Genomic DNA, 18062 nt, shown 5'->3' on the forward strand with positions numbered 1-18062 from the left:
TAACTTTGGGACCAACACGACCACCATCCCCACTGCTCCTAGGGCAGCACTTGGAGATGAGGATTGAGCTGTCTCTAGAGTCACTCACTCAAGATGATGGCTCTACATTGGACACAGAATAGAGAAGAAAATGGAGAAAGAAAAAAATAGGAAAAATATAAATCTAGTGGTTGATACACAATATTTAAAACCATGGGCATGAACAAGATTCTCTAGGTAGAAAAAAAAGATTGAGCACTGAAGACCATGGACATTTCATGTTGGGTAAAGTAGGAGGAACCGACACCTGGGATGGGAAGGAGAAGATGGTGGACTAGGACCTAATTAGGAGAATGGGGACCAGGGAAGCCTAGAGAGAAACGTGCTTCCAGAAGGACAGAGTGCCTCACTGTGAGGAATGCTGCTGAGGGCAGTAAGACAACAACAATAAAGAAAGGCGCATTTGGGAGAAACCAAGATGGCGGCATAGGTAAACACCTGAAATTGCTGCCTTGCACAACCACTTCAAAACTACAACTAAAAGACAAAACGGACATCATCCAGAATCACAGGAAGGCTGGCTGAGTGGAAATTCTACAACTAGAAGGAAAGAGAAAAGCACACTGAGACTCAGAGGAGGTGAGGAAGTAAAGTGCAGAGGTACCGAGGCGCACGTGGCAAGGGCTGGCAACGAAGGATGCCAGTGTCTTTTTCAATCAGGAGGGAGTCACAAGCTCCCAACAGCTTGAACTCCAGTTCCGGGTGAATCTCTGGGGAGCCAGACTCATATGGGGAGAAAATGGACTGTCTGGCATTGGTCAGAACTCGAGGGCAGCTTTCTCTCAGAGGTGCTTGCAGCAATTACCGTGGGACACTGAGATGGGACACTGAGACCCAGGGCCTCTTAGGACAGGGCTGAGGATCAGCCATAGCTGTTTGCTCTGCCCTGTTGATTCCCTGAGACCCCGCCCCACCCAAGCTGCTAGCAGAGTTTTTTGCATATGAATGGGCTGGCCCTTTGAGATCTAAAATTACCTAACAAACTGCAGCTGGGTCAGAGAGACCCAGAACATCCAAAAGAAGGCCCAAGGCCCCACAGTAGCTTGCATTGCTTCACAGCTGGGCCTCATCTGGGCACCTCCAAACCCCAAACAAGGAAGAGGAATCTGCAGATCTCTCCATAGCTCCTGCTGGGTTGCCTCAGGCAGAGGCTAAATTAGCACCTCCTTAGAGATCCAAGAGCCCATGTACCCAGTGGTCAGAGGGGGACCATCCAGATTACAACTCCTCAGATCCATAAGGGATACACTCAGGGGGCAGACTCAGTGAGCACCAAAGCCCCACTGAAGCAAGTCTTTCCCCAGAAGGGTGTCTCCAGCACAGAAGTTCTCCCGCTGCAGACACAGCTGATTCTCACAGCCAATTGGCCTGGAGGTCAATTCCTCCCGGTGACACCTACAACAATCAAGACTTAACTAAAACTATACTGTGCACAAAGCCCACAAAGGGGTGCACCAAGAGTGTCCACCTCAGGTAATTGGGGAGGCTCAGCCACTGGGCCCTATAGGACACCTAGCACACAAAGCCACTCTATCAACACAGGGAAGCAGCCAAAATGCGGAGACAAAGAAACAGGTCACAAATGACAGAAATGGAGGAAAGCAAACTACTAGATATAGAGTTCAAAACCAAGGTTATAAGGTTTTTCAAGAATTTTCTAGAAACCGCCGATAAACTTAATGAGACCCTCAAGAAACGTACTGAGACCCTCAAGGATATGAAAAAGGACCAATTAGAAATTAAGCATACACTGACTGAAATAAAGAATAATATACAGAGATCCAACAGCAGACAAGAGGATCCCAAGAATCAAGTCAAAGATTTGAAATATGAAAAAGCAAAAAATACCCAACCGGAAAAGCAAAAAGAAAAAAGAACTCAAAGATATCAAGATAGTGTAAGGAGCCTCTGGGACAACTTCAAGCGAACAAACATCCAAATTATAGGGGTGCCAGAAGAAGAGAGAGAACAAGATATTGAAAACCTATTTGAAGAAATAATGACAGAAAACTTCCCTTACCTGGTGAAAGAAATAGACTTACAAGTCCAGGAAGCGCAGAGAACCCCAAACAAAAGGAGTCCGAAGAGGACCACACCAAGACACATCATAATTAAAATGCCAAGAGCAAAAGACAAAGAGAGAATCTTAAAAGCAGCAAGAGAAAAAAAGTCAGTTACCTACAAGGGAGCACCCATATGACTGTCAAATGATTTCTCAGAAGAAACTATGTAGGCCAGAAGGGAGTGGCAAGAAATATTCAAAGTGATGAATACCAAGAACCTGCAACCAAGATTACTTTATCCAGCAAAGCTATCGTTCAGAATTGAAGGTCAGATAAAGAGCTTCACAGATAAGAAAAAGCTAAAGGAGTTCATCACCACCAAACCAGTATTATATGAAATGCTGAAGGGTATTCTTTAAGAAGAGGAAGAAGAAGAAAAAGGTAAAGATAAAAATTATGAACAACAAATACATATCTATCAACAAGTGAATCTAAAAATCAAGTGAATAAAAAATCTGATGAACAGAGTAAACTGGTGAATATAATAGAATCAGGGGCATAGAAAGGGAGTGGACTGACTATTCTCGGGGGGGGGGGGGTGCGGGAAGAGACTGGACAAAAATCGTACACCTATGGATGAGGACAGTGGGGGTTGTAAGGGCAGGCGGTAGGGTGGAAACTGGGTGGAGGGGAGCTATGGGGGGCAAAAGAGGAACAACTGTAGTAATCTGAACAATAAAGATTTACTTAAAAAAAAAAAGAAAGGCGCATTTGGATATGGTATCCGAATACATCGGTTAGTCATTGAGGGGTGGCAGCTAAGACTTCACCTTGGGTGGGGTGAAGTCTGAATAGAAGTGGAGAAGCGAGGACAGAGCGTGAAGTCTGCTCTTTCAGAAAGTCTGGCCACATCGGGAGATGAGAAATAGGGTAATACCTAGAAGGAGATGGGGTTGGGTCAAGAGAGTTTTGCATTTTTTTAAAACAGTATTGAGTGTCAACTGTAATTGAAAAATAAAAATAAAATAGGAACTTGAAAATAATAAAGTAAATAAAAGAAAAGAACACATATAACTCTAAAACTGAATCCATCTGTGAAACTGAATCATTAGGGACAGAGAAAGTGAAACGCCATACTGATAATCAAATACACCAACACGAAGAAAAAGGAGGAGGAAGAAGAGGAAATGAAAGAGGAGAGAAAAGAAGTGAATGACCTGATGTGATAACGTTAGACAAAGACTTATTTATCACATTCATGTCTCTTACTGTGATAAACTTTCCAGTTCTGAATATCTGTAAGTAATTTTTTAAGTTGTATGACATATAGAAAGTAGCAAGTGGGAGTTATTTTCATGTGTAATAATAAATCAGGCTTAAGCAGCTACTGGCTCCCATTTTATAATTAAAAGCAACATGGAAAAGCTATCCCCAAAATGATGACTACAAGAGTTTAGCTCCCCAAAGGTTAAAGAACAAAAAAAGTTATCTTCTATTATCTTCTTCCTAAAATGTGATTTAAAATAAATAGATTTCATTTAGTTTTCTGAACCACTATTGACGAAATGACATATGCCCTAGCTCACCATTCTGAGCCACTGGGGAATCAAAGATGGCTTACCTTTTCTAATGTACTGAAGGAAGGCCAGGACTGATATCCATATTCAGATGCAAATCGAGCTTTTGGGAAAATGGTCCAATCCCAGCAATCCCTGGTATAGTCATAAAAATGTACATCCCCAAAATAATTGTTATATGGGTCAGCAGAGAGCCAGCCTTCTGCAATGGATTTGACCCCATTTGTAGGACTGGAAGTGATAAAAGGACGAGTCTTGTCTGCCTGAGTTCAGAAACAAAATGGTTTAAAGGATAAGGTACAATTTACTTCTTCAAATATACTATCAAGACCCAGAAATGCCTCGCAGCCAATAGCAAAGTAATAGAACCACTTACGTTCTTCCACATTAAACAACCCCCAGCACCTCTCTACTATTTGCCAATCCTTTCTATCTAATCTAATAAAAGAGAAACATGGTAATTGGCGTACGACCGCTACCCTTTTCATTGGCTAATCAGCGAGATATGCAAATTAACTGTCAGCCAAGATGGCGGCCAGCAGCCAGGTAGCTTGAAACTAACATGAGGCTTGCTTGCCTCAGTGACGGAGGATCGTTGGAGGAAACCAACGTTCCCCGCCTGCGGCTGCAGGCCTCTGAGCGGGCAGTTTAAGAAACATTGTAACAAATACCGCCGGACTTCAGCCAGCAGATTCGTAACATTGTAAGCAAAGGCCAGAAACCTACTTTCAGCAGCGGAGGCCTAAGAGCTGGAGCCAAGCCTCAAGGTAAAGATGGCCCGGAATAAAAAAAAAAAGAAAAAAAGGAGCGGTTGGGAACTGCAGTCACTCTCAGCCTGAAAACAGCCCTCAGCCCCTCACCCAGACTGGCCAGGCAGTGGGGACCCCCACCCCGTGGGGACCCCACCCTGATCCAGGACACACTTCAGGGCAAACCAGCTGGCCCCACCCATGCACCAGGCCTCTACCCTATATAGTAAAAGGGTAATATGCCTCCCGGCACCGGGATCAGCGTGACAGGGGGCAGTGCCCAAACCCCCTGATCACCCTCAGGCTCTGTGTGTGACAGGGGGCGGGGCCCCAACCCCCTGAGCAGCCCTGCTCTGTGCCTGATAGGGGGGAGCTCCCCAACCCCACCCTCCCCCCATGGGCCCTGCTCTGTGTGTGATGGGGTAGAGCCATAACCTCCCCATTGGCCCTGCCCTGAGTGTGAGAGTGGCGGTGCCCCAACCCCCTGATCAGCCCTGCTCTGTGGGTGATAGAGGATGGTGCCCCAACCCCCCAATTGGCCCTACCCTGAGCGTGACTGAGGGTGGCATCACAACCTCCCAATCTGCCCTGCTCTGTGCATGACGGGGCGGCGCCCCAACTCCCCAATCGGCCCTGCTCTGAGCCCGACCAGGGGCTGCACCTAGGGATTGGGCCTGCCCTCTGCCACCCGGGAGCAGGCCTAAGCCAGCAGGTCGTTATCTCCCGAGGGGCCCCAGATTGCGAGAGGGCACAGGCCGGGCTGAGGGACCCCCCTCTTCCCCCCCAAGTGCACAAATTTTTGTGCACCGGGCCTCTAGTATATATATAAAAGCTTAAGCAACCAGTCGCTATGACGTGCACTAACCACCAGGAGGCAGATGCTCAATGCAGGAGTGTCCCCCTGGTGGTCAGTGTGCTCCCACAGCCAGAGCACTTCTCAGCTGACAGGGATCTGCTCCTCCCCTGATCCCCACAGGCCACAGTGAGGGCCTCTAGTCCTTTCATAATTGGCACTTAGCTTGTTCCTCACAGCAGGTGTTCCTAATCTTTTTCTATCATGTCTTCCTCAACCTTACCTTCTGCCATGATGGGTAATGTACAGGCTAGTGCAGAATCTCAACCTTGGCACTAATGACATTTGGGGCCTGATAATTTGTGTGTGTGTGCGTGTGTGTGTGTGTGTGTGTTGGGGGTGTCCTATGCATTCTAGGATGTTTAGTAGCATTCCAGGCTTCTACCCACTAGATGCCAGTAGTACCTCCCTCCCCCACCACCAAAAAAAAGAAAGATCAATAATGTTGCCAAATGTCCCCTGTCCCTTGGGGACAAAAATCACCTCCACTTGAGAAACACTAGTCTAGTGGTTAAGAACAGAGGCTACTGAGTCAGGTGGGACCTAAGTTTAAATCCTAAATCAGAACCTTATTGGTTTTGGATAGGTATAAGCCTCAGTAGCCTATCTGTAAAATGGGGATAACAGTACCTCCTTCATAGGGCTATCGTGAATGGTAAGGAACTTATGTGTGGAAGAGGTAGCTAAGTGTCCACCAAAATCCATGTTCCCATTTCCAAAATATATAGAGTTGTCCCCAGGAAGTGGCTTCCTAGCTTCTGCACCTCTGCGGGGCCAGGTGCCTTGTTCTCATCCTCTTCCCCCTAGGACAGTGCAGGGCCTAGGACAGTGATGGCGAACCTATGACATGCGTGTCAGAGGTGACACGCGAACTCATTTTTTTTGGTTGATTTTTCTTTGTTAAATGGCATTTAAATATATAAAATAAATATCAAAAATATAAATCTTCGTTCAATTGTGGTTGCAAATATCAAAACATTTCTATATGTGACACGGCACCAGAGTTAAATTAGCGTTTTTCAAAATGCTGACACGCCGAACTCAAAACGTTCGCCATCACTGGCCTAGGAGATGGCAGAGCTAGAAGGTGGAAAGAGCCTGTGTCTCGGAAAGGAGGACAGCTGCCTGCCCGTCAGGAGCAGCCAGTAGTAGTTACTGAGTAAGAAATGTTTATTATGCAAACCAGTGCAACTCTGCCAGCAGCCAGCAAATACATACTTAATGTACTGCCCAGCACAACAGGGAGAACGCAAAAGGTTTTGGTTATTATCACCTCAACAGATGAACTTACTTCCTATCGCGCTGAGAAGAATCCTTCATTTAGCAAGTATGTATCAAGTGTTGATTGAGTGTCGGGCATTTTGCCGCAATGCAAAAATAGAGAAAATCTGTGACATTGTCCAGTATTAATACATCAAATCTCTAGAGCGCTGGCGATGGGCCAGGCATGCAGCTCTTTCTATGTATGGAAGAGTCAGCAGGGAACAGGACAGACATCTGGCTGACCTCTTAAAAGAATAGACTGAAATCTAGTGGTGAAACCAGATGCTGAACAAGTGTGGGGTAAGAGTGATGAATGTTTTGAAGGAAAAGTACAGGGCTCTTTGGAAACAAAACATATTATAGAAGGCCACTGAGGCCTCCCTGAGAAATAGATTATCAGAAAATAGTTTTTTCCGTTAAGTTTCACTTTTTTTGTTATATCCATTTTTTCTTGTTTCTCTTCTGTCATAGAAAAAACAACAACACTCTCATTTCTTTTCTTTACCAGCCTTCCTGTCTGTGTTCTGGCCATCTTTTTTTTTTTTTTTTACTCTGGAACTATAGCCAATCAACTATCCTCCAGTCTTTAAAGAAATCTCTGTCTACTGCCCCCTTCCCTCAGCCTAAGGACTCCTCTCATCCTGACCAACAATTCCCTCTGTCCCCTGCAGTCCAGCAGATTTCTTTACACTCACTCACTCCTCAGCCCTTGACTAAGCTCTCCATCATTCTACTTAATTAAAATTGTTTTTAGTTTTCGTTTGGTTTTTCAAAAACTATCCATGGACTTCTACTTACCAAATAAAGCAAAAACCCCACACTCATCCCTCTCTGATGTGAGCAAAGGACTATTTACACCCACTGTTTCTGAAGTTCTCTCCACCCTGGGGCTCATTCACTACTCTTTCACCTTCTGGTTCCCCCAGACCTTTCTGATTCTTCTTCCTCCAGCTCCCCTCTCCTTCTCCGAGGGACAGAGCTCTCTCTTCAGCCTCTCCTTGTCAGTCCCCTCTCCCAAGACATTCCTTACTTTTTTTCACAGTGTAAAATTTTTATATTTAGAATCAGGCAGCTGGACTCGGTTTAGATGATTCCAATTTTGTTGGCAACATCCAAAGCATCGTAGTCAGGAGCCAGTCGAACATATGCCTTCTTCCCGCCATCAGGCCTGATGAGGGTGTTGCCCTTGGCCACGTCAATGTCACAGAGCTTCTTCACAGCCTGTTGGATCTGGTGCTTGTTGGCCTGGACATCCACAATGAACACCAGTGTATTATTATCGTCTATCTTCTTCATGGCTGACTCGGTAGTCAGGGGGAATTTGATGATGGCGTAGTGGGCAAGCTTGCTTCTCCTGGGTGCACTCCTCTGAGGGTATTTAGGCTGCCTCCGGAGCCTTACTGTCTTTGGCCGTCGAAAAGTGGGTGACGTGCGGATCTTTTTTTGTGTGTGTGTGGCTGTGGACGCCTTTCAACCCTGCTTTCTTTGCCTTCAAAGCCTTTGTTTTGGCTTCGGCTTTGGGAGGGGCAGGGCCTTCCTTCTTAGCTTTCAGCGCCATTTTCGTAAAAAGGGTTTCCGAGACCCGCTCCCATGGCTTATCCCAAGGCATTCCCTCTCACCAAATGTTTGGACTACTCCCAGACTACTTCGCCTCCACACTCGACTCCCACTGACCATCTCCACACTTCCACCCGGCTTGTCCTGCCAACATTTCAAATCCAACCATTCAAAGCAGAAGTCCTTATTTATTAATCACAAAATTATTTGACTGTGCTTCCTACCTTCATTAAGGGTACCCACGTAAGAGTCATCTTCAATTTCTCCCCCTCTCTATTTTACTCCCCTGCCCCTGCATTCAGTCACTTTGAATTCAAATATTTTTTCCATCACCTCATTTCCAGCCCCACTCCATTGGACTCTATTACCTATACCCAATATGACCATGAGCAATTAATCGTTGTAAGCCTCCAATGCCTTCATCTCTAAAATAAAGATTATATTACTTACATTCCAGGATAGTTACAAAAATTAAATAAATAAATTCTATAAAACACATATCATTACTATATATTAATAATATTAATTAATTAATACAATAATCATAATTAATATATCAATGTCTGGCATTTATTATTCTCAATAACTTGATATCGCTGGTTTTTATAACTTGTTTCTTAACCTCAAATCTCTCACCTCCCTAATTCTTTGCTAGTAAAGGTACCTTCCAGAATGGGTTGGATAAAGGTCTTCCCCTCCCCCAAAATATCCACTAGCTTCCTACTGTCTACAGAATACAGCCCCACTCAATAACATTCAAAGTCCTTTTAAGATTTGTTTCTAGCCTGGCTGGCGTGGCACAGTGCTTGGGCATCGACCTATGAACCAGGGCATATGCCTGGTTGCGGGCTCAATCTCTTGTAGGGGGTGTGCAGGAGGCAGCCAATCAATGATTCTCTCTCATCATTGATGTTTCTGTCTCTCTTTCCCTCTCCCTTCCTCTCTGAAAAAAATAAAAATACATTTTTAAAAAAAAAAGATTTGTTGCCCTGGCCGGTTTGGCTCAGTGGACAGAGCATCGGCCTGTGGACTCAACGGTCCCAGGTTCAATTCTGGGCAAGGGCATGTACCTTGGTTGCAGGCACATCCCCAGTAGGGAGTGTGCAGGAGGCAGCTGATCGATGTTTCTCTCTCATCGATGTTTCTAACTCTCTATTCCTCTCCTTTCCTCTCTGTAAGAAATCAATAAAATATATTAAAAAAAAAAAAAGATTTGTTTCCAAGCTAACTTTTCTATCTTTGACTTTCCAACACCAAATCAGGAATCCTTTGCTTCAAGCACTGGGCACTGCATGCTGCTTCCTACATCTTTTTACTTTTATTCACATTGTTTTATGGTCTAAAACACCTACTGAATAATCCTTTGCCTCACATTCTACTCCACCTAAAGGCTTGGTTTGAATGTCACCTTTTACTTAAAAGCCTTCCATCCTAACCGGTTTGGCTCAGTGGATAGAGCGTCGGCCTGCAGACTGAAAGGTCCCAGGTTCAATTCCAGTCAAGGGCATGTACCTTGGTTGCGGGCACATGCCCAGTAGGGGTTGTGCAGGAGGCAGCTGATCGATGTTTCTCTCTCATCAATGTTTCTAACTCTCTATCCCTCTACCTTCCTCTCTGTAAAAAATCAATATATTAAAAAAATAAATAAATAAAAGCCTTCCTAGATCCTTCCATTTAAAAATGATGGTCTTTAAAAAATCCTATATAATAAAAGGGTAATATGCAAATTGACCCTAATGGTGGAACGACAAGAATGACTGGTAGCTATGACACGCACTGACCACCAGGGGGCAGATGCTCAACGCAGAAGCTGGCCCCTGGTGGTCAGTGCACTCTCACAGGGGGAGCTCCACTCAGCCACAGCTGGGCTGACGGCTGCTAGCGCAGCGGTGGTGGAGGGAGCCTCTCCCACCTCCTTGGCAGCACTGATGTCTGACTGCAGCTTGATGTAAGCCAGCAGTCAGACATCCCCTGAGGGCTCCCGGGCTGCCAGAGGGGTATCTGACTGCCAGCTTAGGCCTGATCCCCTGGGGAGCAGGCCTAAGCCGGCAGGTGGACATCCCCCAAGGGCTCCTGGGCTGTGAGAGGGCACAGGCCAGGCTGAGGGACCACCCCCCGAGTGCATGAATTTTCGTGCACTGGGCCTCCAGTAAAAAAATAAATGATGGTCTTTCATATAGTTTCCACCATGCTGGCACTACATTTTTTATAGCACTTCTTTCATTCTGCCCTGTAATTCTTCCCATGTTTCCCCTGAGCACACACTGGAAGCCCAGGAGGAAAAGTTTCCCCACAGCATTGGGAAGGAGGCTTTGCTCCTCGTAATACATATGCAGCAGACGGTAGTTGAATTTAAAACATAAAAACACATGGTAAGACTGTAGGTACTCTTAAATTTTAAACAATATTCTGTTATAATGGCTTTGAAGTAAAATTGGAGAAGGCAAATTAATTGGCCTTAATCAATCAAGCTTGACTGATTGCCTCCCGCCCCCGATCCCATTCCTCCAGATTCTTGAAAATTTGATAAGATGAGCCAGTCAGTAAAATCACTAATGAGTCTCTCCCTAAAAATATTTGCTCTTGATGATGCACTATGATTTCTTTCCATTTTTGTATCAGTTAATCTTAAGGCCTGATTTTTACTCTATCAAATGGCCCCTCTCTAAGTCATGACCATAAATGCTTATTCAGACCAAGAAATACCATAAGATAAACCAAGAGAATTACTATTTTTTTAGGAAAAATCATTAGGAAACTAATTATTACAATTAGTATGTGGATAGATCAGTCATGGTCTTTTTCCTTAAATGTCTAATGCTTTCATAAAAATAACAGTAATGATTATATAGCACTTAATCCTTTCTATCTTCAAATAAATATTTAAGTTCAAGAATGTAGTGTTAATATTAGACATTAAAGTTTGTAACTCTCTGAAGACCTAGCTTGCTTAGTAAAACCAACAAAGGATGAGAATGATGACTAGCATTAATTAAAAGTCTACTATGTGCCCAAGTCTGTGTAATGCACCTTTCATTGATTAACTCACTCAATCCACATAACAACTCTTAATAGTTAGTGCCTATTGTTAACCCAATTTTATAAATAATAAAGTGGAGATTCAGTAATCTTGCCCAAGATTACATAGACATGTAGTGGCCCAGCAAGGACTTGAAGTCATGATCACTTAATAATTAAGCAATGAAATGAAAATCATCAGATATAAAAATCTATTTCTTAAATCCCTCAGATATGAAAAACATAATACTGTGAGTTAAAAGACTAAGACAAATGTTCTATAAATATTAATTAAAGCTTAAACCACAACACTTTGTGAAAAGAAAAATTCTTCATGATACATGACTTAGCATATCAGAAAAGCTAAAAACTTAAGCCTATGTTTTTCAAGTAATCCCACTGAAGTTTCTTCACATAAATAGAAAAGTGCCATCAACTGGGCATATTTGGGTGCCAAAATCATATAGTATTCTTTTAAATATATCCTGTATAGAATTGCTTCAGGATATAGGCAAATACTTAAAACATCTAATTACGATTAAAACTGTAAATACAATCAGATGATTAAATCACATGATAAACATTACAGTTTCTAAAAAGTTAAATTTTTTAAGGCATTACTTCAAAAACAAACAAAAATGCTGTTTCCTCTACCTGCAAAAAAAAAGGCCAATTTGTATTAAGACATGATTATATATGCATGTAGTAAATACAAGTATGCTATGCCTATCTACCAAAGAGTGGTGCAAAGAGAACTGCCCTAAGTGGAGCTGGGAACCAGTTCTTTCCTCTACATTTAGCCCTTATATCTTACACCAACATATTCATATATTAGACAGATAGCAAATTCTACTTTAGCATTTACTTACATAATTTTATTTTTTAAATAATTTTTAAGTTTTAATTATAGTTGATATACAATATTATATTAGTTCCAGGTCTACCATATAGTGACTAGATATTTGTACAACTTACAAACTGATCACTTTGATAAGTCTAATACCCATCTGACATGATTCTAATTATTACAATATTATTGGCTCTATTCTTTATGTTGTACTTTACATCCCCATAACAGTTTTTATAACTGGCAAATTGCACATTATTTTTTTAATCTTTATTGTTGAGAATATTACAGATGTCCCTCTTTTTCCTCCCATTGTCCCCCTCCACCTGGTTCCTGCGCCCACCCCAGGCCTTTACCACCCTATTGTCTGTGTCCATAGGTAATGCATATATGCATATAAGTTTTTTGGTTAATCTCTCCCCACCTCCCCTTCCCTCTGAGATTTGTTAGTCTGTTCCATGTTTCCATGCCTCTGGTTCTATTTTATTCATCAGTTTATTTTGTTCATTAGATTCCTTGTTCATTTAGTTTGATTTTTAGATACAATTGTCGATAGATATGTATATATTGCCATTTTGTTGTTCATATTTTTTATTCTCCTTCTCCTTCTTCCTTTCCTTAATTTGCACATCTTAATCTTTACCCCTTTTTATTCATCTTCCCAACCCGCTCTCATTTGGCAACCATCAAAATGTTCTCTATTGATGAGTTTGTTTCTGTTTATTTATTTTGTATTTTAGATTCCATATGTAAGTAATATATTTGTCTTTCTCTGACTTATTTCACTTAGCATGATACCCTCTAGATCCATCCACTTTGTCACAAATAGCAAGATTTCACTCTTTTTATGGTGAATAATATTCCATTGTACATAAGTACCATATCTTCTTTATCCATTCGTCTATCAATGGACACTTAGGTTGCTTCCATACCTTGGCTATTGTCAATAATGTTTCATTAAAGATATGGATGCATTTTCTTTTCAATTTAGTGTTTTGGGTTTCTTTGGATAAATATCTAGAAGTGGGATTGCTGGGTCCTTCCTTGTCCCTTGTTGTAGCCTTTGTTTTAAAGTCTTATATTTTTCCTGATGTATGTATTGCTATCCCAGCTTTTATCTTGTTTTCATTTGCATAAAATATCCTTTTTTTATCCCTTTACTTTAAGTCTGAGTGGGTCTTTTGATTTGAAATGGGTCTCTTGAAGGCAGCATATATACGAGTCTTGTTGTTCATCCACCCTATGTTTTTGATTGAAACATTTAATTCATTTGCATCTAAATTATTTTTTTTATTTTTTTTTATTGCTTAAAGTATTACAAAGGGTATTACATATGTGTCCATTTTATCCCCCTGCCCTAGACAGTTCCCCAGCCTCCCCTATCCCCCAGTGTCTTATGTCCATTGGTTATGCTTATATGCATGCATACAAGTCCTTTAGTTGATCTCTTACCCCCCTACCTCCTGCCCCCCAACCCTCCCCGGCCTTCCCGCTGCAGTTTGACAATCTGTTTGAGGCAGCTCTGCCTCTGTATCTATTATTGTTCAAAAGTTTATAATGGTCTCTATTATCCATGAATGAGTGAGATCATGTGGTATTTTTCCTTCATTGACTGGCTTATTTCACTTAGCATAATGCTCTCCAGTTAAATCCAAATTTGCATCTAAATTATTGATAGGTATGTAGTTATTGCCATTTTATTATTCGAATTTTGGTCTTTTTCTTCTTCTTACTGTAGACCCTTTAACAATTCTTGTAATACTGGTTTGGTGGTGATCAACTCCTTTAGTTTTTTCTTGTCTGGGAAGCTCTTTATCTGTGCTCTGATTATAAATGATAGCTTTGTTGGGTAGAGTGATCTTAGTTGTAGGTCCTTGCTTTTCAATACTTGGAATATGTCATGCCAATCCTTTCTGACCTGCAAAGTTTCTGTTGAAAAATCAGCTGACAGTCTTTTTTAGTAGCTCCCTTGTAAGTAACTAATTGCTTTTCTCTTGCTGCTTTTAAGATTATCTCTTTGCCTTTAACAACTGCCATTTTAATTATAATGTGTCTTGGTGTGGGCCTCTTTTGGTACATCTTGTTTGAGATGTACTTCCTGGACTTGGTGTCTTTTTCCTTTGCCAGATTAGGGAAATTTTCCATCATTATTTCTTCAAATAGGTTTTCAATTCCTTGCTCTCTATCTTTCCTTCTGGTACCCCTTTGTTGCAAATGTTGGTATGCTTAATGTTGTCCCAGAGGCCCCTTAAACTATTCTTTTTTTTTTCTGTTCTGATTGATTGCTTTCTGCTACCTTGTCTTCCAAATCTCTGATTTGATCCTCTGGGTAATCTAACCTACTATTGATTTCAGTTGTTGTATTCTTAATTTCCAAATGGTTCTTTTTTATGTTTTCTATCTCCATTTTTATGTTTCCCATCTCTTTGTTAAAGTTCTCACTGATATTGTCCACTCTTCCCCTAAGTTCATTGAGCATCTTATAACCCGTGTTTTGAACACCACATGTGGTAGTTTGCTTGTCTCCATTTTATTTAGCTCTTTCTCTGGCAATTTCTCCTATTCTCTCATTTGGGAGATGTTTCTTTGTCTCCCCATTAGGTACATCTGCTACATTTCCTGGTATTGCTAGAGTGGCCTTATGTAGTAGGTATTTGGTGGGGCCCAGTAGTGCACTCTCCCTGGTCACCTTATCTGGATGCTACAGGTGTGTCCCTTGTGTGGGTACAGCTCCAGTTGTAGTAAAGCCTTGATTTCTGTTAGCACTCCAATGGGAAGAACTGACTCTTAGTTTATTGGTTGTGAGAAATGGCTGTGACTACAGAGGAGTGCAGGGGCTGACCCTCAAACCAGAATTTGCTTTAGCTAGGGCTACCAAGACTGCCCTTTGGGTGTGTCATTTGTGGGGGTGAATCAGTGGTGCTCTAATGTGGTCTGAAGCTGGCCATAACATGTTTACTTGGGGCCTCTCTGGCTACTGCCTGTGCCCAGCCTGGGGCCACCTTGAATAAGCCAAGTTATCTACAAGTGGTTGGCACTTGTGCTGGGTTTGTAGGTACCTGGGAAAGGTACCTGGGAAAGGCTAAGCTTCTAACTGAGGCCAGCTGCCTGGCCAGGGGCCATTAGGCCAAGGGCACGGCACCCCAAGGCCTGTCGTTGCAAAGGGTTTGTGAACCTTCTAGAGATGTTAGGAAAGTCCGTATCACAAACTGAGACTGGATGTTTGTATGAAAAAGCTGCTGGAAGCAGCTTGCTGAATATAAACGTTATGAGATCCAACATCCATTCTCCTATTGCTGCAGCCCCTCTTCTCTCTTTGTGAGCCTCCTCTACTCTACTCAATTTTTAAAAACAAATTTGGCTCCTTCAAACATTTGAGTTTATAATACTTACCAGAGACCAATTTCACTTGTGAATATGAATATTTTTAATTATAATTAATATCAGCAAATTATATCTGGCATAAAGGAAAAGAAGAAAGCATTATTAACTACATAATGCTTATACCAGGACCAGGTTATCATTAGAAAATTCATTCACAGAATTCACTATATTAATGTATTTTTTAAAAAAGAAAAGAAGTGGCATATCAATAATCATCTAATATATAGATTCACAACCATTGAGGATCCATGGATGGCCTCCAAAGTGTCTGTGACCACCTTCAATTATAAACACAATATTGGTGTATGTGTGGGAGATCCACAGATACATTGATTCTTAAAGAAGTCCAAAACCCATGAATCCTTTCACAGGCTGCAATATTATAATGGACTGCTCTGCATTAAAATGATATTGTTGAAGGTTGCCCTAAAATAAAGGGTATAAAAATATATTATACCAAATTTCAAACTGATCCATTTTTAAAACAGGTTCTTAAATTCTACTGCATTAAAACCATTACTTACCTCCAAAACGAGCTCTCGGATGTTTTCAACATACAGTTTCACATAATCTTTCATGTAAGTAGGGAGGTACGTGAAGTCTATGCTATACCAATTCATCATTAGCGCCGCTTCATTTTCATTATTTCCACCCCATATGATGATGGAGGGATGAGATTTCAGTCTCCTGATCTAAAATGTAAGAAAACATAAAATAATTTTCAAATGCTCAACATAAAAAAAACTCAGAACTATAATAAATATAAAATTATAGCCATTGAATTTCTGCACATAAATTTTTAAAAATATATTTTTATTGATTTCAGAGAGGAAGGGCGAGGGAGAGATAGAAACACCAATGATGGGAGAGAATCTCTGATTGGCTGCCTCCCGCATGCCCCACATTGGGGATTGAGCCCACAACCTTCGCATGTGCCCTACCGGGAATCAAAACATGACCTCCTGGCTCATAGCTCGACGCTCAATCACTGAGCCAGGCTGGCCAGCTCTGCACATAAATTTTGACATGCCACAAAGCCCATTAGAAAATGGCTATAACTTTACCTGTGGGAATACATTTTTTAAAATCTCTGGGATTCTTTTTATCTAGATTTTCTAAATACTGATAAGGTAAGGCAGCTCTTCTCTGCTGTACAAAAACTGAAGAAAATATAATTTCTTTTATTAAACATGAAAAATAAATCAAGCTCAGCATTATCTGACTCGGCCACAACAAGGTTCTAAGAAGTACAGAATGCAGGGCATTTTACATTAAATTACAGGGTCAGTCGTCTCAAGAGCAAGTAGGGCTTTGAGTGAAGATACGAATGAGACAGAACTTAGGCTGAAAGAGGTATGAGGTTCCCATCCACCACGGTCAAAACCCATAAGAACTAGAGAGGGTTTCACAAAGCAAGTGAGTACCAGAGATGCTCTGGAAGTTGAAGACAAACATATGGAATGTTCTAAAGAAAAAAATAGATTAGGGCATCAAGAGGATGTCACGTGAAAGAAGTATCAATGTCATGTCCTAAGAAATCAACTAAGGCTGTTACTGAATCTATCTAAAACCCTGCCAGCCTCCAGAATTGAGGTCTGAAAACAAATAAACAAACAAAATTCATAGGCACAGACAATAGTATGGTGATCACCAGAGGGAAAGGGAAGTGGGGAGAGATGGAGGAGGGTATAGGAAGGATAAGTGGTGATGGAAGGAGATTTGACTTGGGGTGGTGAATACACAACACAATATAGAGATGTATTATAGAACTGTACACCTGAAACCTATACAATTTTATTAACCAATGTCACCCCAATAAATTCAATAAAAAAATAAAAGACATGGGGAAAATATCTTTTTGTGTGTGATATACATTAAAATAAACTGTAAGAATATGGAATAAAAAGTTAACAATATTGAAAAAATTGAGGTCTGCATGAGCTGGGCTCACTGTGGGCCAGCCCTGTGTCAGGTCTTCTGACACACAGGGAGATGCACCCCAATAGAAGAGGGCAATTAAACCTTTGAGGACAACAAAGGCATTCAATGGTCACGAGAAATTCTTTTGGAACATGGCTTAGCAATATAACCTCCGTGGTATTCACCCCTTCTCTTTCACAGTCAGGGATGATCACAGTGATGGATCCCAGCTGCTGTTTCCACTGTGGTCTCCATTCAAGATGCTAAGTTATTCATACATCATACAGAGATGCATTAAAGAGATATCGCTCATTTAAAAAAATTAACATCCTGTGTTTTTCTAAATCATCCTTATAAACAGTATTTCCTTTATTTGCCTCTACATATGCCCAGGTAAGTGAGGCTGCTACCAGCAATGACTGGCATGTTTGTGGTGCTGGTGAAAACACAGAGACAAACACTGAAGAGGCAAGAAAACTTCAGTGACTCTGTGATACCCTTCAAACTGACTGAGAATTTCATTGTAAGCTTCAATTTAAAATGTTAACGAACTCTGCATTAGAAGTTCTCCTCTTTTGGAAGGCACACAGATATCATATTAAATTATTTGTATAAAAGAAAAGTAAAGATAAAACTGAAATGTTTGCATCCTGGTCAGGTTGCTCAGTGGGTTGGAGCATCGTGCTATACATCAAAAGCTTGCAGGTTCAATTCCCAGTCAGGGCACATACTTGGGCTGCAGGCTCAGTCTCTGGCCAAGGTGTGAACAGGAAGCAACAAATCAATGTTTCTAAAAACTCTTACATCGTTATTTCTCTACCCTCCTCCCCCTTCTCTCTCTCTAAAAAAATC

The 18062-nt window shown here is 41.6% G+C and overlaps 1 protein-coding gene and 1 pseudogene across 2 annotated transcripts in view; both read right to left on the reverse strand.

The window, feature by feature from the left end:
• MANBA (mannosidase beta) overlaps nucleotides 1-18062 on the reverse strand; it is a 105848-nt gene that overhangs the window by 25740 nt on the left and 62046 nt on the right. For both annotated transcript variants that reach the window (XM_036340974.1, XM_036340964.1), the window contains exons 11-12: nucleotides 15815-15982; nucleotides 3664-3882 (exon numbers count right to left, since the gene is read on the reverse strand). In XM_036340974.1, the coding sequence (XP_036196867.1) occupies nucleotides 3664-3882; nucleotides 15815-15982 (387 nt within the window). The remainder of the gene's footprint in view (nucleotides 1-3663; nucleotides 3883-15814; nucleotides 15983-18062) is intronic.
• Nucleotides 7018-8518, reverse strand: LOC118671905 (annotated as a pseudogene).

Source organism: Myotis myotis, unplaced genomic scaffold (assembly GCF_014108235.1).
Source record: "Myotis myotis isolate mMyoMyo1 unplaced genomic scaffold, mMyoMyo1.p scaffold_m19_p_1, whole genome shotgun sequence".
Taxonomy (NCBI): Eukaryota; Metazoa; Chordata; class Mammalia; order Chiroptera; family Vespertilionidae; genus Myotis; species Myotis myotis.